The following is a 25,953-nucleotide window of genomic DNA, read 5'->3' as shown; positions in this document are numbered from 1 at the left end:
GGAATAGAAGATGCGCTAAAAAATAAAAGTGCTGTGAAAGGTGATCGCATCTTCCCCGGCAAAGCAGGCTGTGACCAACCCCACGCTGAACCCTTCAGGTGTGGTTTCTGGGTGATGGCAGGAGCACGAGGAGGTGTGGCAGAGAAGTGCCCTGAGCCAGGCCAGCCCTCCTCGCCCTCCTCCTCCTCCTCCTCTTCCTCCTCCGCCCCTGCCGGCTGCATTACGAGCGCCCGCGCCTCCCGCTGCGCACATTGTCCAATTCACCGCGCCCGGAGCGGCTCGTCCCACCGTGGCAAAGCGGTGCCCGAGCCTGTAGCCAGCCGTGCCCGGTGCCGCGGTCACCCCCGAGCCGTGCCCGGTGCCGCGGTCACCCCCGAACCGTGCCCGGTGCCGTGCCCGGTGCCGCGCTCCGCTCCCCGCCGCTCAAGATGCGCTGGGCGCTGGACCCCGCGGCCCGACAGCTCTGCCTCCCGCTGCTGCTGCTGCTGCTGGCCACGGTGCGTGGGGTCGCGGCCCGATCGTGGAGAGCCCAGGTGAGTGCCGGGGGGTGGGAGGGGGGCCGGGGACCCCCGGCGGCGCTGCCCCGTGCTGCCGCGGCATGCCCGGGCTTGCGCGCCGTCCAGGGGCACGGTGCGCCGGGCTGGGGAAGGGTCCTGCAGGTGTGTGGGGGGGGGTAAGGTGGGGAGGGGGCAGCCAGGGTGTTTGGGGGCTGGCCTGGGCTGGGGGTGCGGGTTCAGCCAAGGGAGGGGGGCTGTGTGAATGGGGAGTGCCCCTGGGTGTAGGGAGCAGGGGGCTGGAGGCGCACGGGGGGGAGAGCAGGGGACTGGGGGGGCGTCCCCTTTACCAGGGGTTATAGGGGACGGGTTGGGGGTAGGGCCTTCTATGGGTTAGAGGCCATGTGGGGGAAGCTGGGGCTATAGTGGGACTCACCTGCTCCAGGGGCCATGGGGGGAGCAGGGATTATGGGGGGCTCACCTGACCTGGAGGCTATGGGGAGAGCAGGGGCTATGGGGGCTTACCTGGTGCAGGAGAGGGGGGGGGGGCGCTGAGGTTATAGGGTGCCTCACAATGCACAGGGGCTATAGGGAGAGCTGAGGCTATAGGGGGGGCTCACCTGGGCAGGTTTGCAGGGCATGGGGAGGGGGGGCGCGTCTGTGGGGCTGCGGCTTTGGGGCAGGTTGGAAGCAGCAGCGTGGAGGTGGACGGGAAGGGTGATCTCAGCCTGCCTGGGTGTGGGGCAGCGGGTAAGGCCCTGTGGCTGTGAGAGCCGTGGGGCTCAGAGGTGACGTGGGGCTCAGTGGGGCTCAGAGGTGACGTGGGGCTGGGGGATCCCCCTGTGGCACTGCCTGTGCTGGAGGGGATTCCCGCTCCCTTCACTTCCAAGCCTGGTTTGCCGTTCGGTGCCAGGATCTTGTGGCTACGCCATGTGCGGGATGTTTGAAAGCATCAGGGTCGGATGCGGGCAGCTCTGGGCTGCCTGGTGCAGGAATGCTGCCTTTCCAGCTTGCCCAAATGATGTTCAAACCCTTAGCGCCACTGGCTTTTAGGACAAAAAATTCCACCTATGCGTATCATATTTCCCCGTGGATTGGGTGTTGGTATATTCTTGGAAATACCTAAAGTTTCGCCTGAAGTCAGGAGGATCCTGCCCTGAGTTTTATCCCAGGGCTGGCCTGTAATCCCTCCGCTGCTGCCGAGCGGGAGTCCAGCGGAGCGGCAGCCCCGGAACACGTGGGTGCTGTACCCGCGTTGGAATTACTCTTGCTGAAATCAGCACTGCCCCTAACAGGTTTTAAAAGAGAGTCAGCTTCTCGTCCAGCTATTGTTTAGCAGAGTTTATTTAGAGTTGCCTGATAAACTCAAGCCTTACTAAACCCATCACCTAAGGGCACACTCTTAAGAGCCTCTGTCTTTTATTTTTTCCCCCCTCTTTTTAATAAAATAAAAGGGGAGGGGGAGCTGATCAGGGCTGGTGGTGCCCCACGTGATAATCATACGATATTGTGGCTGCGGTTCCTTCCTCTGCTCACCAATGCCTGTTGCATCATGCCTGGACCTGGGCCATAGGCTTCCAAGGAGGAATGCTGCTGAATCTCCGTGTTTGCGGGAGCTCAGGTTCTGTGTGTGGGAAGCTGGGGTGGAAAAACCCCCTGTGTTTGTCAGACCTGTGCCCTCGGAGCGGAGGCATGTCAGGTGTCTGCCCGGAATCTCTTTTTATCCCTGGTCCTTCAGCGCTGTTGGCTGAGGGTGTCTCTTGCTGCAATCGAGGGCTGCGTATTAGTGCTGCGTAGGTGTCCACTGATGGTCAGGGGCTCAGCGAGGGGTCTGTCCTCTGCCGTAGGGTCCAACTGCTTCCTCGGGGTTGCTTCAGGAGCAAAACAAATGGGGGATGGAAGAAGGGAAAGTTCGAAGCCTGATGCTTCCCAGAGCTTTTTCTCCAGACCCGATCATCCAGAAGGAAGAGGCGTTTAGCTGATGAGAGTATTGGGGATTCCTCTGCCTGGTAATTCCTCTGCCTTGAGGCAATGTTGCTTTCTTGGGATGTTTACTGTGGGTGAAAACTACTCTTGAATACCGTCGCCCACAGCTCCCAGCCTGGTTTCTCCCTGTGTTTTGCAAGACTGATAGGTTAGTCAGGGATGGCAGCCCTCGCCTGCCGAGGGCTCTGTGGTGGGCTGATAGACTTGAACTGCTCTTGCTGTGGAAGGTGGTGTGGGCTGTTAACCTCATCACGCACTTGTGCAAGCTCTGCTGAGTCACCCTTTCATGAAAAGCAATGAAATCCTGCACCTAAGGCGCCTTTGCAGACAGCAGGTAACACTGTGGTGTTGCTGTAATCACCTTTCACAGCCTGGTAGGCTTTGAATGGTGAAGAAAGACTTTTTTTTTTCCCTGCATGGGGACAAGTGAGGCAGTGGGACACGTTGCCCAAGTCTCAGTCCCTGAAGACATTCAAGACCAGAGTGGGTAAAGCCCTGAGAGCTACTTGTAGCTGGGAGGTAAAAGAAAGACTTCTAAGCTGGATAGAAAAGTACTTTACGAACTTGGAAACCCTCCCGGCTGGAGAAAGCAGCAGCGGGAGATGCGGAGCCAGAAGCCGTTGGAGGGATGTGGGTTTGATCCCCGGCGCTGGCCCCGTTCCCGGGCTGGCTGGGGCTCGGGGGTCTGCGCCGTGGCTGTGGTGGGGATTGCTCTCGCTGTGGCCTGGCCCATCTCAGCCGTGTTGTTTGTGGGTTTGCGTCACCCTCTGCAGCCCCATGACCATCGGACCTGCCGCGGCCAATTCCGGCGCTCACACCCTTCCTTGTACAAGTGTGGGAAGTGTCTGGGAAGAGGGGGGGCATCGGTGCTGTAGATGACCAGGCTGGCCCAGGACATCTCTGGTCTCTATTGTTTCAGCCTTTCAAGGCAGGTTCTGACTCACAGGAGAAATATTTGCCTTAAGGGGCAGGTTTTGTGCTCGGAAAGTGCCTCTGCCAGACTCGCTGCCTTGCAGCATGCAGCATGGCCGGGCATTGTCGCTCCCGACAGCCCAGAGTAGAGGGGCAGAGGCTGGATGTACGGGAAGGTTTATATCCATGGAGCAAGCTGTGCCCTGTGCTGGTTGATAGGCCAAGGGCGTTGTCCCCTCTGGGGATACTGGGGTACCCAAAAGCCCCCAAAACACTGATGGGGCAAGTGGCCATTACTGTCAAGTGTGGCCCCCCTGCAGCTGGAGTGACTCAGTCGGTACAGAAATTGCTGAGCCAGCACAAAGTGTGCAGGAGCTGGCAAACGGCAGTTGGCTTCCTGATCCGCAGCAAGATAACCAGGATAATGCAGAAGCGCCGGAGGCTGTGCTGTCCCCTGGGAGCCCGGAGCAGCTCAGATGTTGCTTGTGGGCGCAGGAGCCATATACCAAAGGGGCTGGTTTCCTCCCCACAAATGCCCTCCCTGTTCCTCTTTCCTACCCTTCCATTTTCTTCGGAGCTGTTGGTTCACGTGCTCGGAAACTGGGGAAGGAAAGGGGTCCTGATGTTATCCTAACGAAGCATTAGCGAACCTTTGCCTTGCTGGTAACCTGGCACAGGGAAATCCCTCTGCAAACCTCCTCCTTATGCTTTGCCAAGGAAATAACCACCTTGGTACGAGGGAAGTGCCCCTCACCTGCGTTCAGGGGAGGTTTGGCTGTTGGGTCCAGTGACTCCAGGTTGTCCCAGAGCTCCTCTCCTGCTTCGCCTGAGTGCACTGGGCAGAGCAGCTCTTGCCTTTCTCTTTCTCCCCTTTCCTCATGGACTTGGGGTGGTTTTTAACACAGGGGTTTCTGTATTTTTTCAGCAGGGGGCTGCTTTGGGACCTGCTGCAGCAGCACTGGATAAAAGGGAGACGTTTGAACCCTTGGACCCAAGCAGGGGAGGGGGAGAGTTTTACCAAGTCCAGGACAGCGATCTCTATTTTAAGCACTATTGTAGGAAGTGCCCCACAGGTAAGATGGTCTTCAACATCGATCACACCAGCCTCGCCGTGTTTCTGCCTGCAAAGCTGGCATGTCCTTGCTCCTTGCGAGGAGGCAGCAGGTGCTCCAGCTTTCCCCTGCCCCACTGTTGTGAGATCTAAGGACTCCTTATGGGAATATTTTCCTTTTGTTTGTTCCTAATTTGCCTCTTAACTTCAGTGGCAGTGGAATCAACTCCCTCCCTGCAAAGACATCTCCGTCCCGTGCTGTATTTTCACAGATACGCCCTTTCTTTCTCCATCCTTTCTTGCAGGCACCTACGTTGCACAGCACTGTAAAGAGCAAAATGGCTCCAGCAAGTGTTTGCCGTGTAAGGAAGGGGAATACACCGAATACCCAAACGACTTTCTCAGTTGCCTTGGCTGCCAGAGGTGCAGGGAAGGTATGAGCTGCTCTGTAAGAGGGTGATGCTGGCTGACAGCACAGGCTGGGTTCAGCTGACCAGAGACCTCTCTGCTTAAGAGCACGGTCACCTGCAGCGTCCCCAAAGAACAGCTCAGGCTGTGGGGAGCAGGCTGGGTCTGGAATTGGTGTAGCAGCTTGTGCCAGACCCACGTCTCTGTTCAATGCAGCATCCCTTTCGCAAAGCTCGGACACGAGGCCTCCAGCAAGGACCAGGAGGACTGGGCTCACGGCAGCGTTGCAGGCTGCTGGTGGAGCTTTGATGCGAGCATTGCTTTTCTCTTGGGTACGGTGAGGTGTGGGGCAGAAAGGGTAAGGCTGAAACTCAACAGCAGAGAGTGACATGGCTCGTGGGTCAGCTCAGGTCGTTAGCGGCGTTAACGAAGGGAGCGGGCGGAGGAGCATGGTGCGGAGGGGTTGGGGTGGAGCTGTTTCTCCTCTCGCCCGCAGATCAGGTGGAGCTGAGTCCCTGCCACGCAGTCAGGAACACGCAGTGCGCCTGCAAGAGCGGCACCTTCTGCTCCCCGTTCCAACCCTGTGAGCTGTGCCAGAAGTGCCGGTCCCGGTGAGCTGGGTGACATGGTGGGTGCTGCTGCGATCCGTGCGGGGAGCCACAGCAGCTGAGCCTGCCTTGTCTCCCCCTTTCCCAGGTGTCCCAAGGACGAAGTGGAGCAGGCTCCCTGCACACCGCACAGTGACCGCCAGTGCGGTCCTCCCACCGACACCTTGTCCAGCTCCTCTGGTAAGTGGGGGCCTGCTGGAGGAGGAGAGATGGGCTGAGGGGTGGAGGCTGTGAGCTGCTGCTGAGGACACCAGGAGCAGCTCCCCCCACATGCCCTGTTTTATCCGCTTCAGTCAACTTGATCGTGATATTCGTGGTGATAACTGTGGTCACGCTGGTCCTCTGTATGTGCTGCTGCTGCTGTCCCCAAGGTGAGCACTGGGGGCGAGGGACCCCTGGGGCGCTCGCCTTGGCTGGGGGCTCTGTGCCCTGGCTGGGGGCTCTGGGTGGGTGTGGGCTGGGTAGGAGGAGGGACCTGCCTAGGGAAAGAGGGATCACAGCACTGTTTGCATCTTCCAGGGCACGGGAGACAGCTGAGCAGGAAGTCCTGCAACATAGTGGTGAGTTGCTGGGATGGGGGGGGGGCGGGGGGGCAGCCCCATTTGTGGGGCTGGGGGGAGATCCCCCATGCTCTCTGCTCCCCACTTTGCCTGCAGCTCCTAGGAAGGCTGGAGGAGCAGGGAGATGAGTCTCTTCCCTGGAGGGACGTGGTAGAGCTGGGCCAAGCAGAGGAGGGTCTCTGGTAGTGCCCTGCTGTACGTGGGGTGCTTGCAGCCTCCTCTGCAGTGCTGTTAACCCTTCCCTGGCAGAGGTGCTGGCACCTCCAGGGTCCCCAGTGGGGACCCCGGGCTAAAGGGAGGCCTTTGCTGTACCGAGCCCCCTTCAAGCTCAACACGAGCAAGCGAGCTGTGCCCTTGAAACCATGGCAGGGTGGATGCCGCTGCCATAGATGGCATCCCTGCAGTGTGAGCTCTGCCCTCCCAGGACCACCCAACCCAGCTGGTTTGTGCTTCTCTCCTGCCGCAGGATTACCTGATGCGACAGCTAACAAGTTACCGGCGCAGGGGCCCAGGGACACACGACAACCACCACAACGAACAGGTCTTCCAGGATCAGCTGCTCTCCACGGTGTCGGTTTCGGCAGCTCCCAGTGCTGTGAGGCCAGAGGTACATGAGTGTGCCCCTCTGCTCCCTCATGCTCGGCCGAGGTCTGATGCTTTCCTCTGCCTTCACTGAGCTGATCGGCTCGGGGAGCTTCTAAGGCTGGGCCACGTTTCTGCACGGAGACAGCGAGGGGTCTTTTGTCCTTGTTCTGGGTACAGGACTGCAAAATCTGCTCGCAGTCGGCTGCCAGAGTCCTCTGCAGATTTAATGCTGAGCAGACACCCAGCTCTCCTCTCCCTGGCTGGGACTTATGAGGCAGCTCTCCCCTGCTCGTGGCCTGCCGTCACCCCGAAGCTAGGAAATGATGGGTGTCCCGGGCGGGTGTGGTGGTCTCTTGCCCCAACAGCTCCTGGCGAGAGGGAGAAGGTCTCCAGCCCCCTCCATTAAAGGTGCTTGGGGGTAGCGTTTGTGCCAAGGCTTGGTGGGTGCTATAGGACATTGTCCTTCCAGGTGATGGTGCCGAGGACCTCATGTCCCATTGTGAAATCCAGGAGAAATCTGGTTCCAGTGCAAGGAGAAGACCCTGTTAATCGTAAGTGTTGGGGCCCAAGGGACGTCTTGGGGGGGCAGGGAGGCAGCCTGTGGGATGAGCTTTCTGGGCAAACCCCTTTCTGTCTCGGCTATTCGTGCTCTACCCTGTTCTCTGAGCTTTGCTCTTACCCTCGCCCCACCTCTAGTTTTGCAAGGCGCTCTTGAAGTCTTTGCCGAAGACGTGCCCCCCAAACAGTGGAAGAAATTTTGCCGAGCCCTTGATCTGCCAGAGAACACCATTACCCTCATGGAGATGAACAAGGAGGAGTTCTTCCAGATGCTCAGAACCTGGCAGAACAGACAAGGGGTGAACGCCTCCGTGAACACGCTGCTGGAGGCCCTGCACAGGATCAGTCTCGGAGGGGTTGCAGAGGACATCTCTTCCAAGCTGGTCCAGCAGGGATCTTACCAATATGAAGTGAGCTGAGGAGCAGGGCAGGCCCTGCATTTCCCTACTTCAAACTGAGTCCATGCATACCTCTAAAAACACTTGAGTTTTATCTTTTTATAGCTCTCCTGTGCCTTTTCTCCTTTTGAAGCCATTGTACAGTTCAGCTGAGCCCAGAGGAGCTGATCCTCTTGTGAAGTACAAACCTCACGGTCCTCTCTGCTGAAGCTACGGACTTGTTGGTGCTTCCTTCTGAAATCCAAGCTGGTGCCTTGATTTCACTGGGTCAATTGCAAGCTGCCTCTGGGATCGTCTCACTTGGAAGGCTGGTACTATACAGACATCTTCAGGATCTGTGCAGAGAAGGGTGTCTGTAGGTTTTCAAGTGGTTGTAGGCATCCCTGTGTTTTTTAACTGGATCATCCCTTTCTTTGAGGGAGGGGGGGGCTCCTGGCATGCAATGGCTTCTACTTGTAAAACATCTCTAAGCTGGCCAGCAAGCTTAACGCTGTACGCTTGGTGGGCAAGTATCAACTGGATTCTTAGGTTAGTTTCTCAAAGCTGCCCACTGACTTGCATTTTAGCTAATAGTGGTTCTGCTTGTTGTTAGGAGCCAGTTTGAAACTGGACTTTGAGGGGAGGGTGGGAATGATTTACCTGCTCCGTGATCGCTGAGGTTGCCTAAGAAAATAGTCAGCGCAGGGAGCAAGCGAGCTCCTCCTCAGAGCCGGATGGGGAACGTGGGCAGCAAACTATGAGTGTGCCAGAAACTTCCTTCTCCGTGTGACCCTGCACAAGTTGGCTAGCTCACGTTCCCTCGGCCGTGGGGTGGCTTTGCTGTCCCTGTCTGTCTCCAGCCAGCATGGAAAGGCGAACGCATTGAGGTCCGTGTGTGACTGTCGGTACTCACCATCCGTCCTCCAGCTGGATGCGTTGCTCCTCAAACACTTTGCGCCTTGCTCTGGCTCTCACACAGCTCAGGGACAACTTGGCTGGCAGAACTGCGTTACTTGAACTAGCTCCATGTGCCGCAACCCCAGTACAGCCCAGCACACCAGGACCTTCCCCACCATGGTGGGAGAGCGCGAGGGGCATCACCAGCCCCTCTCTGCAGCCAGGGCTGCAGCACCCATCCTCCTACTGCTTCTCCCATGCTCCTCACCAACACTTAAAAAGAAAAATCCTCTCTACAAAACACAAGCAGAACATTTGTATTTATATATTTATTTAGTAATTGGAAACGTACATATATTAACTTAAAAGCTAGTATAAAAATAGTAGTTTTTTACTATGCATGATTGTGTGTTTTTATACAGAGCTCTGGCCCAGCCAGTTTACTATTTCCAGTTTTTACATGTCTCTGTATGAAGGAAGAATAAACTTTAAAAAAATCCTCCTGATTTCTCATCTTTTGGTTTTTCCGTGCCCCCCCCCCCCCCTTGCTCTGCCGTAACGCTGGCGGTGGGCTGTTCTAGGTTTCAGTGGGCACCAAAAGAGCTGGACCAGATGCTCAGCAGCTGCCTCGCATGGCACTGAGGACCCAGCCCGTGGCATCAGCGCTCTGCCACTCCGGCATCCTGCTGGGAACGGTCCCCACCAGCGATGCTTCTGCCAGGGAAAGTCCCCAGCAGCAAACCTGGGCTCTGCCTTTGCTCCTGCGCCATGAGTCCCGTGCTCTTCAGTTGCCTGCAAAAGTCGGAGGCTGAAATCTCAGTTTCTCGAGCGTGCAGGGGCTGGAACCCTGGGGCCAAATGATGCCGCTGGACCCCCCCCTGTGACGGAGCTGTCGCTGCCGGGGGGCTGCGGTGCTCCCTGCTCCGGCTACACCCAGCCAGGGCTCTGTGTGTTGCAATAGCTGTGTTGCAAATCCATGCAGTGCTTAGTGAGCAAAAGGGCTCTGCTCGCCCCAGAAATCCCCCCTGAGCTGCCCGCCAGCCTTCGCACTGCAGTTGGGTTTTATCGATAATGCAGGTCTGGCGCAAGTGCTAAAAGCAGGAGCTCTCGGTGACCTGCCAGGAGGCTTTGTGCCGAGCTCCCGTCCCGGGCAGGCTCAGCGTGCCTCCCAAGCATGCAAACCTGGGCAGGGAGCTCCTGCAGAGCCAGGCACATGCAGGATTTAGTGCCGGGACACAGGGGCTCGGGTCCTGGCCTGGGAAAGGCAAACAGGACTCAGAAGCAACGGCGAGCGCCCGGATTTGAAAGAGAAAGAAACTTGTCGTCCTACCTGCTCGCTGGTGCTGCAAAGTGTGAAAACACCGAGTGTAAGCTCGCTGGAGCTGCAACCTCGCTCCTGCATCTGTGGCTGAGGATGAGCATGCGAGAGGAGTGACTCCAAGGTGCTGTACTGAGGCCAGCCGGGAAGAGGAGCAATGCGGAGCGGGAGGGGATGCCAGCGGGAGCATCCCTGCTGGGAGCACCTCTGCGTGCTCGCTCCAGCGGCAGCCTCTGCCAGGGGTGGGCTCAAAGGAGCGTCCCCCTTCCCGGCTGGGGAGGGTGAGCAGAGGTTTGGGTCCCTCCTGCTCTCCTGCCCTGCCTGGCAGTCCTGCAAAGCCCTGGGGCCATGCTGCCTCCTCCTGCTGGGACCCGCTGGGTTTGTGCACCTACAAGGACACAGGTGGGACATGCAAAGTTAGTCTGACGGTAAAGCCACCCCGCCTCGTACAAGGTGTTTTGATGGCTGGATCCTGCAACGCTTCACTGTCCCTGTACGCCCCAGGAGCGCTGGAGGCGGGGGGGGGGTGCTGGCGTCACCCCAAGCAGGGCACAAGGATGCCCCATGTCCAGCCACTTCCTCCCAAACACACAGGGACCACGCCGGGCTTTTAAAATACCATTTATTACAATGGAGCCTTCCAGGCTAAAATCCCAAGCCAAGAGCCTGGGGTTGGTTTCTGGTGTGGCAAGTTGGGGTGGGCGGGTGGGTTTGGGATGATTGGGTGTTGGAGTTTTTTTTGCTTTAAGTTTTCTTCTTAAATAAAAGAGAAATTAAGAGGCAGGGAGGAGAGGGCTCCTGCCCCCTCCTGCTCCCCAAATTAGGACAGACCCCACTTGTGAGTAGAAGGAAGGATGCTGCAGTGCCTGGAGGCATCTGGGGACCGGGGTCCCCTGCACCATGCCTAACCCTGCTGCAAGTCGAAGGGGGTGGCAGGACCCCCACAGCGGCTCCGGCTGCCCAGGGTGACAACGTGCCATCAGACAAACCAACCACATCCCGCAGCTTCTGCTTACAAATTCAAGTGGAAGCTGGATGGGTTTCTTCTTCTTCCTCATGCTGCTGATGTCCAAACGAAAACAAAACCAAAAAACCAAAACGAAACCAAAATAAAACCACAACACAGCCCTCGTGCTCCTGTAAACATGAGTTTCTCCTGCTGCTCGGTCTCTGCCAGTCCTGCAGCGTGCTGGCAGCTGCGGCGCGGGGAGAGCAGGGCTCCAGGAGCGCCGGGGGCTGGCGCCCGGCCCCGAGCCCCTCCGCAGGGACAAGCCCCCGCTACCCCCGTCTCCTCTGGGGCTTTGGCCGGTGGCGTCCGCTCCACACTTGGCGCTGGGGCAGGTCACCCCACTCTTCCTCCTCCTCCTCCTCCTCCCCGTCTCCTCCCAGGGATGCTGGAGCCAGGGCAAGGACGGGCTTTCAAACCACAGCCGAGGAGGAGGAGGAGGAGGAAGAGGAGGCTGTGGCTGCCGACGATGAAGGAGAGGAGGAAGGGGAGGTGGAGGCGTTCCAGAAGAGCCACCGCCTCTTGGGCTGCCGTTTGAGGTGGAGGTAGTCTTCCTTCTCCCGCTCCTTCTTCGCCCGCTGGTAGTGATCCTCCTCCTTCAGGTACCACACCGGCGGCCAGCGGTGCTTCTCGAAGTACTCCTGGTTCTCTGCAGGGACACCAGGGGTGAGGGCAGTGCCAGGACCGCCAGGACACCCGTCATCCCGCCCCGGCCCCGGCTCACCTCCCGACATGGCCTTCATGTCCCGGGGGAACTTGCGGCAGACGTTGTTGTAGTTGGTGCAGATGTGATGGAGGCACCAGTCGGCGAGCTGGTAGGCGCAGTGGAACTGGAAGAGATGGAGCCCACGTCAGAGCCTCCACGGCACGGACCACTGGGGAAGCCAGAGGGATTCACCCCACGCCTCCACGGACATCCAAGAGCAGACCTGGTTGTCCTCTCTGCCAGGACAGCATCACCCCCCCGAGCTGCCAGACCCCCCTGCGTGGCACCACCCAGCACCTCGCGCACCGCCAGCCCCGCCGGCACGGCGTGCTGTCCCACCTGAGCCAGCTCCAGGAACACGAGCACATCCCCATCGATGTCCACCATCATCTGGGCCGCCTCCATCAGGCCGGTGACGGTGTACTGCTCTGTGGGGGACACAGGGGGTTACCGGGCAGCTGGGACAGGGTGACAGCGAGGGACACTGTCCTGCTGCAGCCACCTCGACTCACCGGTGAGGGCCACCAAGTGCGGCAGGCAGAGGCGGTTGGCGAGGATGATGAGCTTCATGTCGTCGAGGTCGGGGCTGGAGCTGAACTGCCCGGTGTAGAGGTACTCCAGCACCGCCCGCATGCAGCTCTTGCTGGTGTAAGGAAGTGCCACCTGCAAGACACACACTGGCTGTCACCCTGCGCCCGTGTCCCCAGCTGTCCCACCCTCCCGGGACAAACCCTCCTTACCTCGTTGGTGGAGCTCTCCACGAAGGGGCCGCCGAACATTGCGGCCATCCAGTCGCAGCTGGAGATGAGCAAGGGCTTGTGGGCACTGATAGCACCATCATCCAGCACGAAGGTGACATCTGGGGACAAGCAGAGGGATGCTACTGGGACCATCCCCAAGCACCCAGGGCTCAGCCACAAAGTGCCTGGCACTGGGGACAGCAGCGAAAAGGGGACAGAGCCTAGCACATCCTATATTTTTTCCTAAAGATTCCTTCTTTTTTTTTTTTTTTTCCTGCATCCCCCACCAGCTCAGAGGAGCTCAGGGAAGAGCCCTGGTGGGGCTCCGCTTCTTCCGGGGGATTTTCCCTGAGGCACATCACGACACACTTGAAAGCAAAGGGGAAAACTCAGGAACCAAACATCTCGCCCAAGTTTGAGTCATTGGGAGAGCTGAGAAGGATGCTGGGGGTCTCCTGCTGCCCCGCTCTGCTCTCCACCCTGGACCACAGCTTCTCCTGGTGGCGTGCCATGGGCCAGCACACATCTGTCCCCCGGCAGTGACAGCTTGACCACATCAAGGTCCGTCCTCATGAACCAAATCCAGCTGGAGGGAGTCTGGGACGTGCACACACACCCCCCCGGGATGTCACCCCGCAGCGCTGCAGCACAAGCTGGTGGCACGTGGTGCTGGGTGGAAAGCTGGGGAAGTCCTACCAAGGGCACATTGCTCCTCGTAAATCAGATGACCCAGGGGAAATCTGGGCCTGGGAGGGAAGGAAGTCGCCTTTGCTGCTCTCCCGTAAATAAACAGAGCTGTCAGGCGAGCTGGGGAGCAGGGAACCCAGGGGAAGGGCCATTACACTCACACTTTCTAGGGGGAAGAAAAAAAAAAAAAAAAAAAAGGCAGCTATAAAAATCCCAGAAACTCACAAAGTGTGACCAAAAAGCCCAAGGAAAGCGAGCGAGTGCCTGCTGATCCACAGCACAGCCGCCCTGCACATGCCTGGGGCAAAGCCAGGAGCTGCGAGCCCCGCATCCATCCATCGGAGCCCCCATCCATCCATCCATCCGAGCCCCCCAGAAAGGAGAGGGGGTGCTGCAGATGGTCCTCCCCCTCGGCCCGGAGTCGTACCCGAAAAAGTCCCCTTGGCCAGGCATTCCTTCACCCGGTTGGTCCTCCGGACGTGGAAGGCTTTGGTGATCTCCTGGTTCATGAACGCCTCGTTGTTGAGGATGTTGGCCACCATCATCCGGAGGTCGAACACCTCCAGCAGCTCAGCGATGTGAGCAATGTGCATGAGGTCCCGCTCGTTCTCATCCAGCTCCCCTGTGTACAGGTACTTCAGCACGGCCCGGAAAGGACCTGGCTGGATGGAAGCATCCATCTTCACCACCACCATGAGCTTGGACTTGTAGGTCAGCGGGTCTTCTGCCATCTCCTCCTGGATGCTGGTGAAAGCCCGGCTCCAAGAGGAGAGGTTCCTTCCCCGCCGCAGCCCGTGCTCCCCGTTCTCGTAGCGGTTGCCCCGCAGGATCCCATCACTGGTGGAGGCTCTAAGGCACGGTTTTCGCTGGCCAGACCCAGCCTCCTCGGTGCTCTCGCAGATATCGAAACTAGCAGCTCGCAGGAGGAAATCCCGCCCGTGGTGCCTCTCCTCTTGGTGCAGCATCCGCTCGGCGGCCGCGGTGACGGCCACCCCAAAGCCGTGCCCCGCGGTGCTCTGCTGGTCCTCCTCGCTCAGGTCCATGAGGAACAGGTCGTAAAATTTGGAGGAGGAGGTGGAGAGGTAGATCTTGTGTGCGTAGATTTTGATCTTCTCTTGCAGCACCAGGATGACGTCCGCGCACAGGGGGTCCTCCAAGAGGTGGGCTGGACGCTCCTCGTTGTTGGAAGGGGGGTCTGGGACGATGATGATGGGTGGAGGGGGCTTGGGGGGAAGGAAGGGGGCTTGGAGAAGAGGCCGCTGTACGTTGCGGAGGTGGGACTTCCAGAACTGTAGGTGACGGCGGGAGATGAGGGCGGCACGGATGGCATTGTCAAAGACGTCCTTGATGCCAAACTGGGCCACCACACTCGTCTCGTAGTAGGGGATGCCCAGCTCCTTGGCTACCTCCCTCCCCTTCTCCGGGGGAAGGATCTCGTTGGGTTTGATTGGCCTGAAAAAGAGGGGAGATAATGAAGAGACCTCTTCAGATGCACGATAAGGAGAAAGCGTTGGGCAGGCACGGACACCTCTAGGGCACAAGAGTCCCACCTGGCCAAGGGTCGCCGTGCCCGATTGACGGCCTCCAGGTCGGCATAGCGCAGGTCGAGCTGGCAGCCCACCAGGATGACAGGCGCGCGGGGACAGAAGTGCTTGATCTCTGGGTACCACATGGTCTTCACATGGTGCAGGGAGTTGGGGTTGGCGATGGAGAAGCACAAAACCACAACGTCGGACCTGCGAGGAAAGGAGGGTCAAGGTCCAGCGATGGAGCCAACCCCGCCGTGCTTTGGCACTGCCCTCCCTCCCTGCCCCGGGTAGCCTGAGGCTCTGCCCCTCCCCTACCTGCCATAGGCAAAGCGCCTGTCTTTGTGGTGGTCACCAAAGGTGTCCCAAAGCCGCAAGGACACACTAACGTCATCTACCACATCCCGGGAGCGCTCCAGCACCTGCGGGAAGAGAAACGCCATCCAGCTCACGAGTCCTTGGGACCTGCAAACGCAGGGCTGCCCCCACCCCACGCAGGGTACGGAGGGGCAATTCACAATCCCGCTGCGGGGAGGGCGCAGCTCCATCTCCCTGGGGTTCGCAGGGGGCATCCATGAGCCCAGCCCCCCCAGCATCCCTCTCTGCACCCCCCCAGCCCTCACCTCCTGGCAGACACGGTACTGGTCAATGGCCCACACCGTGGGCACGTGCGTGGCGAGGAGCTGGTACTGGGTCAGCGTGGCGTTGCAGGCGCGGGCACAGATGAGTCGGGTCTTGCCCACCGCGTTGTCCCCGACCACGACGCACTTGATAGTTTCTACGTTTGGCCTCTCATAATCCATGTCAGAATCCATTAATTGGGACCTGCAGGGGGAAGCGGGGTGGGGGGTGGGGGTCAGCAAAGAGAGAAAGAGAGCCAGGACAAGCCGGGGGGCTGTCTCCAGGTGGGACGGGACGCCAAGGGGGATGAAGCGACAAGATGATGCCGATACTCACGCTCGGAGCTGGCAGCCCCTCGCAGCACGGGGGAAGCTCTGCAGCCAGCGGCAGCCGGGAGCCCCAGCGAAGGCAGCGAGTGAAGGCAGCTGCCCACCCCGCGCTGGCTCCCGTTCCCCGCCAGTCCCCTTTAAAATTTAATATTCCCGTGGCAGCGTGCATTGCTCTGCCGCGCGTCAGACACATGCCCTGCGTTTGATTCGACCCTCCTCCCTCCCCGGCTCTCAGGCTCTGGCTCATGCTTGTTCATGTGAGATGAGGCTTGGCTTTTTTTTTTTTTTTTTTTTTTTTTTTCCCCTCCCCTCCTCCTTTCCCCTTTCTCCCTTTCCAGCGTTCGCAAGCGAAGCTTCCAGATCCGCCTGACCCAGTGCACACCCGGGCACTGCCAGCCTCTCTGGCTGCCTGGCTCCGGGGAGCGCCAGCTCTGTCCCTCGACCACTGACCTGCCCCCCTTTTCCCACCCTGTTCCCAGAGGGGATATTAGAGAAGCGAAGGAGAAGCTGGTTGCATTTCCAGGAGGCTCATCAGCCCTCGGGTTTGGAGGGCTCCCAGCATCACCAGTCTCCCAGGGCCAGGCGTGACCCCAGTGTTCCCAAGAGGAAGGTGGGTGCTGTGGGTGCTGCGAAGCCGATACGAAGCGCGTGCATCCTGCGAGCGGGCATGCCCGGGTGTACCACCCTCTGCCCCTTCAAAGCCCCAGACTCTAAATCAGCCAGAATTAACTCATCACAGCGTTAACGCAGGGATTTATGTGCTTTCCAGGGAGAAGAGCGAGGAGAAGATTGAAGGAAGGGGAAAAGGACAAAAAAAAAACCCCCACAAACCCACCACATCCCAATTGCTCTGAACTTCCCAAAGCTGCAGCTTTTTTCTCCCTTGTCACCCCCTCCTGGCACCCGAGCTGCTATAATAAACCACCAGCGCAAAGGCTCAGTGAGCTAAAATACCCGGTAACGATGGCAACCGAGCCCTGCACGCCATCCCTGCACGCGGGGACCACGGACACACTTCCCTAAACTAGCAGCCTGGCAAGGACTTTCCAATGTTAGCACCTCCCTCCCGTGCGCAAGCTCTCTGAGCACACCTGGCTCCTCCAGCCTGGAGAAGACGGCACGTGAGAGGGCTCAGCACCGTGCAGGATTGAGCCGTGAGCCTTGCGGGCAAGCAGAGGCAAAGGCAGGTGGCACAAATCCAGGGCACTTTTAGGTGCCAGTGCTTAGCCATCGGCGGGTCCCAAGGCAAAACTTCGCCTGAGTAGCTGTCACCAGATGCCACGTCCCCTCCATCCTTTGGGATACGGGGAGTGCTGTCTGCTGGGGGCATTGAAAACCAGGAATAGCAACCTCCTTGGGCTCTGCACAGCGAAAAGGAGTCGGGGCAGGTTGCCTCCTTCCCCACTAGACCCTGGAAATTTGTTTCCACCTTGGACATGCCCCTCCACCGCCATCCCTGGTCCCCTGCTCCTCCCGGGGATCCGCTTTGCTCTGTAGGACCAGGAGATCTCTGGGTGGGGGGGTTCTCAGTGCTCAGGGAGCTTCGCTGCGGTTATTTTTTGGGCCAGCCGCGCTCCCACGTTGGCCGAGCTCATTCAGGTGGTGGGGGGAAGGCACACGGAGATGACAACTGCGGTCGGCAGTTTGGATGCTTGCCCCGGGCGGGATGCTGGGCCTGCACCCAGCCGGCCGCGGGGGAGCTGGGAGCCTGCTTAGGAAGTCCAGTGCCTCCAGGGAATTAAGGGCTAAATCCTAATGGGATCAGTGCCTGCGGTGAGGAGAGGAAGAGGGGGATAGCAGCAAGCACAGAATGCAGGCGCCGAATACAGCAGAAGCGTGCTGGGGAGCTCTGGCAGCCCCGCAAGGGTGGCTCGTAGCCCCCCCACGCACAAGACATCACCCCAGGAGGGGGCCGAGAGCCTCTTTGCAGGGCCAATTTCAGCAGGACCATGCCACCACCCCCACAGCCCCCCTCCCCACCTTCCCCATCACTGCCTCCCTCCCAGGAGCACTCTGAAACCCACCAGAGAGCAAGAAATAACCCAAGACATCGGAGTTCCCCCCAGGAAAAGCCCTTTCCTGGGAAGCAGGGCTGCTCTGGCCAGCAGCCCCCCCAGCACGTCGCAGCCCCCCCACTCAAATCACACGTGCCCCCCCGCACCCCAAAATTGCTCCTTCCAGGCTGCCCAGCCTCTGGTTGCCAAGGCAACCGCACCATCACCCCGGGAGCCGTCGCTTAGCAACTCCCAGGCTAAAAATCCTCCATCCCGCACCTCGAGAGGGGAGGAGAACCCCCAAAGCGGGGGGGGGGGGGGGGGGGGGGGGGGCGGGAAGCGCCCCAAAAGGGCGGCAATGCCCCCAGATAAGGTGGCATCTGTCGTGATCCTGGCGGCAGCTGCGGGGTGGGGGCTGCGGCGGGAGAGGGGCTGCACCGCGGCCCCGGGGCACTGCAAGGGGGGGGGGGGGGGGCGGGGGTCCCCGCAGCGGGGTGCGGGGGCATTGCAATGGAGGCCGGGGAGCACCAGCACCGGGTGCGGGGCATCGCGAGGGGGGCCGGGGAGCACCCAGAGCCGGTGTGCAGCATTGCAAGGGGGGCGAGGGTGCTCGGAGCACGCAGGCCGGGGGTGCAGGACATGGCAAGGGGGCTGGGAAGGACCTAGGCCGGGTGCGGAGCATTGCAAGGCGGGGCCGGGGGTGCGGTCTGCACCGGGGCCGGGTGCGGGGCATTGCAAGGGGGGCCGGGGGTGCCGGGAGCACCCAGGCCGGGGGTGCGGGCCAGCGCAAGGCGGCAGCGGGTGCATCGCGGAGGGGCCGGGCCCCTGCTGGTCGCTGGGCCGCGGGGCAGGATGCGCGGAGGCGGAGCGGAGCTGGGAGGCGGAGGGGGGGGTGTCCCCCCCCCCGGTACTTACACCAACACAGACGAAGCGGCGGCTCCCAGGGGCCGGGGCCGGGCTCGCCCCTCCGGACATGGCCACGGCGCAGGTTGCGCGGCTCGGCACTGCGCGGCTCGGCGCCGCGCTGCGCGGCTCAGGGCCTGGGGCGCGGGGGCCCATGCCGGCACCTCGGCCGCTCCGCTCTCCGCATCCGCGGCCCGCTGCGCTGCGCTGCGCGGAGCCCTGCGCGGAGCCCTGCGCGGAGCGGCGCGCTGCAGTCGGGGCCGCCCCGCCTTCCATTCACAAAAAACAAGCGGCCCCGCCGAAGCCCCGCCCCCGCCCCCCCCGCCGCCGCCCATTGGCTGAGAGCGACGGGGGGGGGGGAGGGGGGGAACACACGCGGGGGGGCTGCGGGCGGGCAGCGGGGCCGGGGCGCCTGGTGGGGGACCCCATCCTGCCGCGCATGGGACCCCCCACGCTGCCCCCATCCCTCCCTTGCTGGGGTCCCCATCCTGCTCCACCCCCCCCGCCCCTCATGGGGGACCCCCATCCTGCTCTCTCAGTCCTGACCCCACGGGGGACCCCCCATCCTGCCCCCCCAGTCCTGCTCCCAGTCCTGCCCTGCATGGAGGACCCCCATCCCGCCCCCCCCAGTCCTGCTGCCATGAGGGGACCCCCATCCTGCCCCCCCAGTCCTGCTCCCAGTCCTGCCCTGCATGGAGGACCCCCCATCCCGCCCCCCCAGTCCTGCTGCCATGAGGGGACCCCCATCCTGCGCCCCCAGTCCTGCCCTGGCTGGATCTCTGTTCTGCCCCTAACCCCCCCCCCTGCCCTCCATCATGTGCTGCATCCAGCCCTCATCTTCCCCATGCATCTCCCCTCCATCTCCCCACTGCAGCCCACCCTCCCTGCTCCCCCCACACCGGGAAGGGGTGCACCCTCTGCCCCCCCTCCTCTGAGCACTTTTCCCCTCCCCTGCATGGGGGCTGCATAGGGCCGCCAGCCCCCAGGGTCCCAGCCAGGCCCTGTGCGGTGCTGGTGGTGCTGCCAGGCCAACAGCCCGGCTGAGGATGGGGCTGTGCCGGATGAGACCCCTCCTGCGGCCGCACACAAGGCGCAGCACCCCCCCAAGAACACCCCCAGCCCCTTGCAAAGCTGCTTCTCCGGGGGTGAGGGGGGGGGGCGCAGAGCTGACCCATCCATCCGTGCTCTCCAAACCTAGGCCACTCACTACAGCACTGCCTTTGAACCCTGCCACGCTTCTCGCAGCCCCCTCCTCACACCACAGCCCCCCCCCCCCCCCCCCAGCCCCCCCAAGCTCTGCCACCCCAGGGCATAAAAAACTCAGAGTCATCTTTGCAGCGGGGCTGCCGGGAAGGCATCCGGCACGCTGGCCCTGCTGCTCTGACCCCGTATATCCGTATATCCGCATCATGTGATGCTTCGCCATCCTTCCCCAAGGCTTTCGGCCGCTTGCCCCCCCCCCCCCCGCCGCATCGCCTCCACCGAGCCACGCTGAGCTCGGCCCCCCCCCCTCCCGCTCATCTCGCCTGGGCTCAGGCCCATGGCCGCCACTGATGCAACGCCGCGTCAAACGGCGCCAACCTCGCGCCTTCGCATCGCCGCCCAGCGCGGCCCCCAGCCCCCTGCCGTTGCCCCCCGCCTCACCTAACTCGCAGGACGGGGATCTCTCTCTCCATAGCAGAAGGAGATGGAGGCGCTTATTTGGGGAGGGGGGAGCCTTTTGGCTTTTGAGCCGGGCATAAGCAGCTCCCGCTGCTGCCTCCGTGCCCACGGCGGTGGCGAAGCTATCGGCTTCACGGCGAAGTTATTTATCCCCCTGCAACGGGAGCTGCGAGCAGCCGAGCTGCAGCTCTGAGCTTTCTTCTCCTCGGAGTAGATCACGGGGAAGGAACACGTAAAGCTTGTTTGCCAGCCGCATGATTTGGCTTATTTGCTCTCTTCTAGCAGGTGCTTAATTGTGGCAGAAAAAGTTCCTGGCAGCTCTTTGGGCATCCAAATTCCCGCCTGCCCCCCTCCCTGCCAGGCAAAACAAAAGCGCAATTGTCACTGGCAGCCCAAACACCCACCGCCTTTCCCGGCGGGAGAGAGCCGGTGGCGGGAGGCACCGGGAAGGGCACCGGGCAGGGAAAGGGGCTGGGGAGCATCTGCGGAGTATGTGGCCGTGACCCGCAGCCCCTCTCCTGTGGGAGGAGAAACACAAGTCTCAGCGGCTCTCGCTGCATCCCACAGCTCCCCAGCCAGCCCACACTGCGGCATGGCATGGCACGGCATGGCATGGCATGGAATGGCATGGCACAGCATGGCACGGCATGGCACAGCATGGTGTGGCATGGCACGGCATGGCATGGCACGGCATGGCATGGCATGGAATGGCATGGCACAGCACGGCACGGCATGGCACAGCACGGCATGGCATGGCACGGCATGGCACAGCACGGCACGGCATGGCATGGCACAGCATGGCACGGCATGGCACAGCATAGTGTGGCATGGCACGGCATGGCATGGCACGGCATGGCATGGCATGGAATGGCATGGCACAGCATGGCATGGAATGGCATGGCACAGCACGGCACGGCATGGCACAGCATGGCATGGCATGGCACGGCATGGCATGGCATGGCATGGCACAGCATGGCACAGCATGACATGGCACAGCATGGCACAGCATGGCACAGCATGACATGGCGCGGCATGGCACGGCATGGCATGGCACGGCATGGCATGGCACAGCACGGCATGGCACGGCACGGCACGGCACAGCACGGCACGGCATGGCACGGCACGGCATGGCATGGCACAGCACGGCACGGCATGGCACAGCACGGCATGGCATGGCATGGCACAGCATGACATGGCACGGCATGGCATGGCACAGCACGGCATGGCATGGCACGGCATAGCACGGCACGGCATGGCACGGCATGGCATGGCATGGCACGGCATGGCACAGCATGACACGGCACGGCATGGCACGGCATAGCACGGCACGGCATGGCATGGCACGGCACGGCACGGCATGGCACAGCACGGCACGGCATGGCATGGCACGGCATGGCATGGCACGGCATAGCACGGCACGGCATGGCACGGCATGGCATGGCATGGCACGGCATGGCACAGCATGACACGGCACGGCATGGCACGGCACGGCACGGCATGGCACGGCATGGCATAGCACGGCACGGACTGGCACGGCACGGCACAGCACGGCACAGCATGACATGGCACGGCATGGCACGGCATGGCATGGCACAGCATGGCATGGCATGGCATGACACGGCACGGCATGGCTGCAAGGCGACAGCTCCCCTCCCTCAGCACCGCTGCCCCGGCAGGGCTGTGGTTAATAGGCCGGCTGCTGCCCCCTCCCACAGCTCTCTCTGATTTAAGCCTCTTGAACCTGTCCCAGAGGGCTCCCATCTGCCCGGCTCCGTAATCACCCTCGCTCCCGGGCAAAGAGCTCCAAACCCGACGGCTTAACGCTGGGGGTCACACCGGGGAGCTCGCACCGCTGGCACCAAGCAGCCACTACCACCCCACAGCATCCTCCTCCCTCCATCTCCCCCTCCCCAGCAAGAAATGAAGAAACTCTCCGGGTATCGGAGACATGAATGGACATTGCTCCAGCCGTGCCCTCCTCGATAAAGTTTTTTGACTCTCCGAGATTTAATGCCAGGAGCATTTCCATCCTTTCCCTGCCCAGGGATTTGCCCCGATTTGCGGGGGGGGGGATGGATGTAGGGATGCAAACCCCTTTGCCTTTTGCTCCTTGGAGCAGCCAGCAAATAAAGCTGAGCTCAGCGTTATCCACCTTGCAGAAGGCTCAGGCGCTGCGACACACCAAGGCGATGCATCCCTCGCCGGCAGCACCCTTCCAAAAGTGGATTTGCAGTGGGGAGACACCCCGACACCCTCCGGTAGCCCCAACGCGCGTTCCCACAGCCCCCGCCATGGGGCACCTGCCTTTGCCTTGCTCTGCCCTAAGCCCTGCTGCGAGTTTTCCACCTGATGCGTGGGGGAACCGGAGGCGTCGCCGTGGCGCGTGTCGAAGGGGAGCAAAGAGCAAAGTCCCTGGAGAAAGTGGCTGGAGGAAAAGTGGCAGAGCTGGGAGGCTGGAGGAGCCGGTGCCACGGCCAGAGGGTACTTACAGGCTGTGAGCCATAGCGGTCATCTTCCCGGCGGGGCTGCCTTTCCCCTGGGTTTCCATCTCTTTCTCTTGGCAGACGCTGTAAGGAGAGGGCAGAAGGGCTCTGTGAAAACACCCCAAACAGGGACTCATGTCTTAGAAGCCCCCCCCGGGCTCCTGCACGATGTCACCCCGCTACCCTGGGGACAGAAAGCCTTTGGGATGGCAGGTCCTGCACGGCCACCTGGGCTGGCCCAGGAGTGTCCTGGCACAGGGAGATGGCTGTCCCTAGTCTACTGAGCAGCTCTGCCCGCCGTCCTACACCTCACTGCCAGGTCTGCTCACCCCACGCTACCACCTTCACTGGACGAAGCAGCCGAGGGGGAGATGCACAGCCCCGTCCCCTGCACTAAGTTTCACAGGGACAGCCCCCCCTCGGCCCCAAGGGCTGGCCAGCGGGGTCAAGGGGTCCCCCAGTACATAGCCCCTGCTCCACGCACCTTACCCTTGGGCTAAAAGCCTTTCCTGGGGGCATGTGCACCCTGGGCAGTGCCTGGTTCCTGAGGTGGCCAGCAGCCCACCGGTGTGTTTGCTTTGGCCAGCACTCCCCTCCTACGAGCTCTGGAGCAAGGCAGGGCAGCAGGGCTCTCCCCTCCTTCTCCCATCACTGGATCAATGGTGCACGCACACGTCAGGCTGGAGCAAAGTCCAACCTGAGCTCCTGCTGGGCAGTGGGAGTGGGTTTCAGAGACCCACCATGGTGCTGGGTCCTTCCCTGGATCCACCCAGGAAAAGCAGTTAGGGCCATCCATCCATTTTGCCGCTCTGAAAACCCCCAAAACCTGCAGCTTTTCTTCCTGGGTGATGTTACAAGGGGTCTCCTTGCTGAGGACAGCTGTCCCAGGTATCCAGGTGGGCTCCCCGGCCCCATCAGCGGGATCGGGAGAGCTGAGCCTTCCCTCGCCGGGCAGCCAGGGAGGGACGTGGCACCTCAGATAAATGGTTTTTAGGGCTCAGTATCCATTTGGACCCAGCAGGCAAGGAGAAGTCTCCAACCAGCACTTTGCAAAAATGGCAAAACCCAACCCGACCGCGACGGGGGAACAGGGGACAAAGGGACCTTGTGCCGCTGGAGACGGCACGATGGGATGTGCCACCGCACTGGTGGGGAGCAGACTGGGAAGGAGAGTCCAGGAAAGAGCTGATACTAGAGGGGAAGTTCTAAAACAAGGAGAAAGAGCATTTCTCCATCTTTCATCCCCTGTCCTGCCAGAGCAACAGGGTCTGTCTCCGAGCCGGGAGATCGGGGTGCTCTGGAAATTCACTCTATACACATACTATGACCCAGCTACACGCCTGGAGCCCACCTCCCAGCCCTGAAACACAGCCACCTGATATGCCACGGGTGATAACTCATCCTGCCATCGATACGGCTGCAGAATTTCAGGCATTCATCACTCAGTTTATAAATATTTAAACCCAGAAGGAGCCATGTGCTCCTGTAAAATGCAACGTATTATACAAGCAAAGCCTCCCTCCCTTTACCCCAGCGTGGAGTTAATGAACATCTGGGGCTCTCCAGACAGATCTTTTGCAGCTAGAAACCAGGTCAGGGCAAAATTCAAGGTCTTAGTCCGTGCATGCAGGATTTCTGCACCCTCCAGCTGGGATGCATTGGATTTACCACCCTGGTTGGTGCAGAAAACGCTGCCGATAGGAAATTGCAGCTAAGGCTGCTCCTCCAGCTGCTTTCTCCCACCACCCCAGCCAGGTTCTGGGCATGCATGGCCGGCCCCACGCTCCCGGCAGGGCTGCAGCTGCAGCCTGAAACATTTACAGGCTCCCCGCCGGCCGGCTGCTTCATGCAGTATTCACAGTTTCATACAGTATTAAGAGCTGCTGACGCCTCGTGAAAAAACTGTGAAAAGCTTCTATTTGGGGAAAGTTCCTCTTATAACTGTGCATCCTGTGGCTTCTCTGTTTCCCTTTTCTCCTGGCTCTCTTGCTGTGGAGAGCAGCATGAAAAATAGGCTGATAACATTGCCAACGAGCCTGGGCTTTTCATCAGAAGAGAAAAATAACCCCCCAAGCAACCCCCCCCCCCCCCCAAGGAATTAATTCTCACATTGCACCCAGGGAGCTGCTATGGGTGCGGGGTGGGTGTCTGCCTGGCTTGCTGCAGCTTGGGGACCGATGCTCAGCAAGAAGGGGGAAAGTGCGATCTTCCTGGCTCTTGGCCCTGGGTCTTGCTGCAGCCAGCACCCAGCGCAGGGAATGGGGCAGGGGCTGGGGGGGTTTGGTGGGGGCCTGCATAGCTCCATGTTAAAAAATTATTAAAAAAATAAAAAACTCAAAGAGCAAGGAGACTGTTTCTAAGCAACTGTCTCCAGTAGGGATGGAGAGCAGGGGAAGGGGGAGAAGGAACACTGGGCAGGGAGAAAACTTCTGGGGTCCCAGAGCCCCTGGCAGGGTGAGGGAGGGAGCAGAGGAGCTGCCTGGGTCTCTCGGCAGCGATGGCTGTTTGAAAGGCAGGAAAAGAGGGGACGGGGGGTGTCAGACCACCAGCAGCCAGCACTGATGGCAGACCAGGACCCCCTGGGGCTGAGGCTCGTGGGTGGCTGAACGGGAGCATCAGCTCCTTCCCCCACCGCAGAGCCCGGCCGTGCCTCGTGTCTTTGCTTGCCAAGCAGCACCCAAGCCCCCCAGCCCACCCCTCACCCTAACGGCTCCTGGCCCAAGGAAGGGGCACAGTGCTGCCTGTCGCTCCACCAGGTGGTCCGCAGGGCGAGCAGGGTGGGCAGGTGGGCAAGGAGACATGGCAGCGTGTGGTGGCTGCATGGACATCCCAGCTACTTGCCAGGTGACATCAACACCCCTTATTGAAGCAGCAGACAGCAGCCGTGGAGAGCCACCGGTTTTGTCAGCTCTGTTCTCGTGGGACAGCAGGGTGGCATCCATCCCATGCTGGAAGGTTCTTCGCCCCCATAACCTGGTGCCCTCTCGCACGTGGCTTTGCCCAGCGCCCTCCTCTTTGCCCACACCAGCCACTGGCCACTTGCTAAACCCCGCTTGCCACCACCAGAGCCCCGTCGGGGTCTGACAGCCCAATTCTCAACAGCTCAGAGGGGAGTGAAGGGGCGACGAGGGAACGGGGAGCTGAGACCACCTCCGGAGGGCCTGCATCAGCCCACAGGGCTGGAAACCGCCTGCAGCCGCATTTAAAGCCACCCCTGTGGCACGAGCATCCTCCAGTGCAGCCCACCAACCCATTTCCAAACCCTCAACCCTCACAGCCCTTTCCAGCCCCCCGCAGCTCACCAGCATGGGGAAAAAGCCTTCAGCCTTGCCATATCCCATTGCTGCTAGCAGGGCCAACCTTGGCAAAGGCCTGGGGAAAAAATAGGGGATAATTTTGCTCGGGGCAGCTGGCACAGTTACCTGTGTACGCGGGCTCTGCACCGTCCCGCCGCTCTCCCCTCTGGTCCAGCAAATCTCTTGGCTTTCCTGAAGTGCTAACTGGCCTGGGACAGGTAGGACCCATTTTTATATGCTCGCCCA

General features: G+C 60.7%; 2 protein-coding genes across 6 annotated transcripts; one reads left to right on the top strand and one right to left on the bottom strand.

The window, feature by feature from the left end:
• The first annotated feature begins 201 nt into the window (after nucleotides 1-201).
• Nucleotides 202-8,935, top strand: LOC102053169 (tumor necrosis factor receptor superfamily member 10A). Of its 2 annotated transcripts, none has more exons than XM_055696191.1 (10): nucleotides 202-533; nucleotides 4,321-4,465; nucleotides 4,749-4,877; nucleotides 5,348-5,462; nucleotides 5,548-5,639; nucleotides 5,753-5,830; nucleotides 5,979-6,019; nucleotides 6,486-6,626; nucleotides 7,074-7,155; nucleotides 7,301-8,935. In XM_055696191.1, exons 1-10 carry the CDS (start codon nucleotides 429-431, stop codon nucleotides 7,579-7,581), a joined length of 1,209 nt encoding a protein of 402 aa, XP_055552166.1. In that variant the 5' UTR covers nucleotides 202-428; the 3' UTR covers nucleotides 7,582-8,935. The 2 variants fall into 2 exon arrangements, with proteins under 2 accessions (XP_055552166.1, XP_055552165.1); XM_055696190.1 differs by having other exon boundaries at nucleotides 203-533; nucleotides 4,318-4,465.
• A 1,424-nt stretch (nucleotides 8,936-10,359) lies between these two features.
• Nucleotides 10,360-25,929, bottom strand: RHOBTB2 (Rho related BTB domain containing 2). Of its 4 annotated transcripts, XM_055696186.1 has the most exons (11): nucleotides 25,834-25,929; nucleotides 22,418-22,495; nucleotides 15,043-15,244; nucleotides 14,738-14,841; nucleotides 14,444-14,629; nucleotides 13,321-14,345; nucleotides 12,207-12,325; nucleotides 11,979-12,129; nucleotides 11,806-11,894; nucleotides 11,485-11,590; nucleotides 10,360-11,409 (listed from the first exon to the last, which is right to left on the bottom strand). In XM_055696186.1, exons 2-11 carry the CDS (start codon nucleotides 22,474-22,476, stop codon nucleotides 11,174-11,176), a joined length of 2,277 nt encoding a protein of 758 aa, XP_055552161.1. In that variant the 5' UTR covers nucleotides 22,477-22,495; nucleotides 25,834-25,929; the 3' UTR covers nucleotides 10,360-11,173. The 4 variants fall into 4 exon arrangements, with proteins under 4 accessions (XP_055552161.1, XP_055552162.1, XP_055552160.1 ...); XM_055696187.1 differs by lacking the exons at nucleotides 22,418-22,495; nucleotides 25,834-25,929 and adding an exon at nucleotides 19,911-20,193; XM_055696185.1 differs by lacking the exons at nucleotides 22,418-22,495; nucleotides 25,834-25,929 and adding an exon at nucleotides 18,279-18,567.
• Between the last annotated feature and the right edge of the window lie 24 nt (nucleotides 25,930-25,953).

The sequence above is a fragment of the Falco cherrug genome, chromosome 18, assembly GCF_023634085.1.
Source record: "Falco cherrug isolate bFalChe1 chromosome 18, bFalChe1.pri, whole genome shotgun sequence".
Classification (NCBI taxonomy): Eukaryota; Metazoa; Chordata; class Aves; order Falconiformes; family Falconidae; genus Falco; species Falco cherrug.
Note: the sequence above shows the minus strand (reverse complement) of the source record. Positions and strands in the feature narration are given on the sequence as shown.

What these genes read in the sequence shown, in the direction of transcription:
- RHOBTB2 (XM_055696186.1), bottom strand. Translation starts at nt 22,476, where the DNA reads ATGGAAACCCAGGGGAAAGGCAGCCCCGCCGGGAAGATGACCGCTATG. An exon ending in ACCGCTATGGCTCACAGCCT is followed by an intron (nt 15,245 to 22,417) that starts GTAAGTACCCTC and finishes TTCCCCCTGCAG; the next exon opens with GTCCCAATTAATGGATTCTG. An exon ending in GCACGGCGACCCTTGGCCAG is followed by an intron (nt 14,346 to 14,443) that starts GTGGGACTCTTG and finishes CCTCTTTTTCAG; the next exon opens with GCCAATCAAACCCAACGAGA.
- LOC102053169 (XM_055696190.1), top strand. Translation starts at nt 429, where the DNA reads ATGCGCTGGGCGCTGGACCCCGCGGCCCGACAGCTCTGCCTCCCGCTG. An exon ending in CACCTTGTCCAGCTCCTCTG is followed by an intron (nt 5,640 to 5,752) that starts GTAAGTGGGGGC and finishes TATCCGCTTCAG; the next exon opens with TCAACTTGATCGTGATATTC. An exon ending in CTGCTGCTGCTGTCCCCAAG is followed by an intron (nt 5,831 to 5,978) that starts GTGAGCACTGGG and finishes TGCATCTTCCAG; the next exon opens with GGCACGGGAGACAGCTGAGC.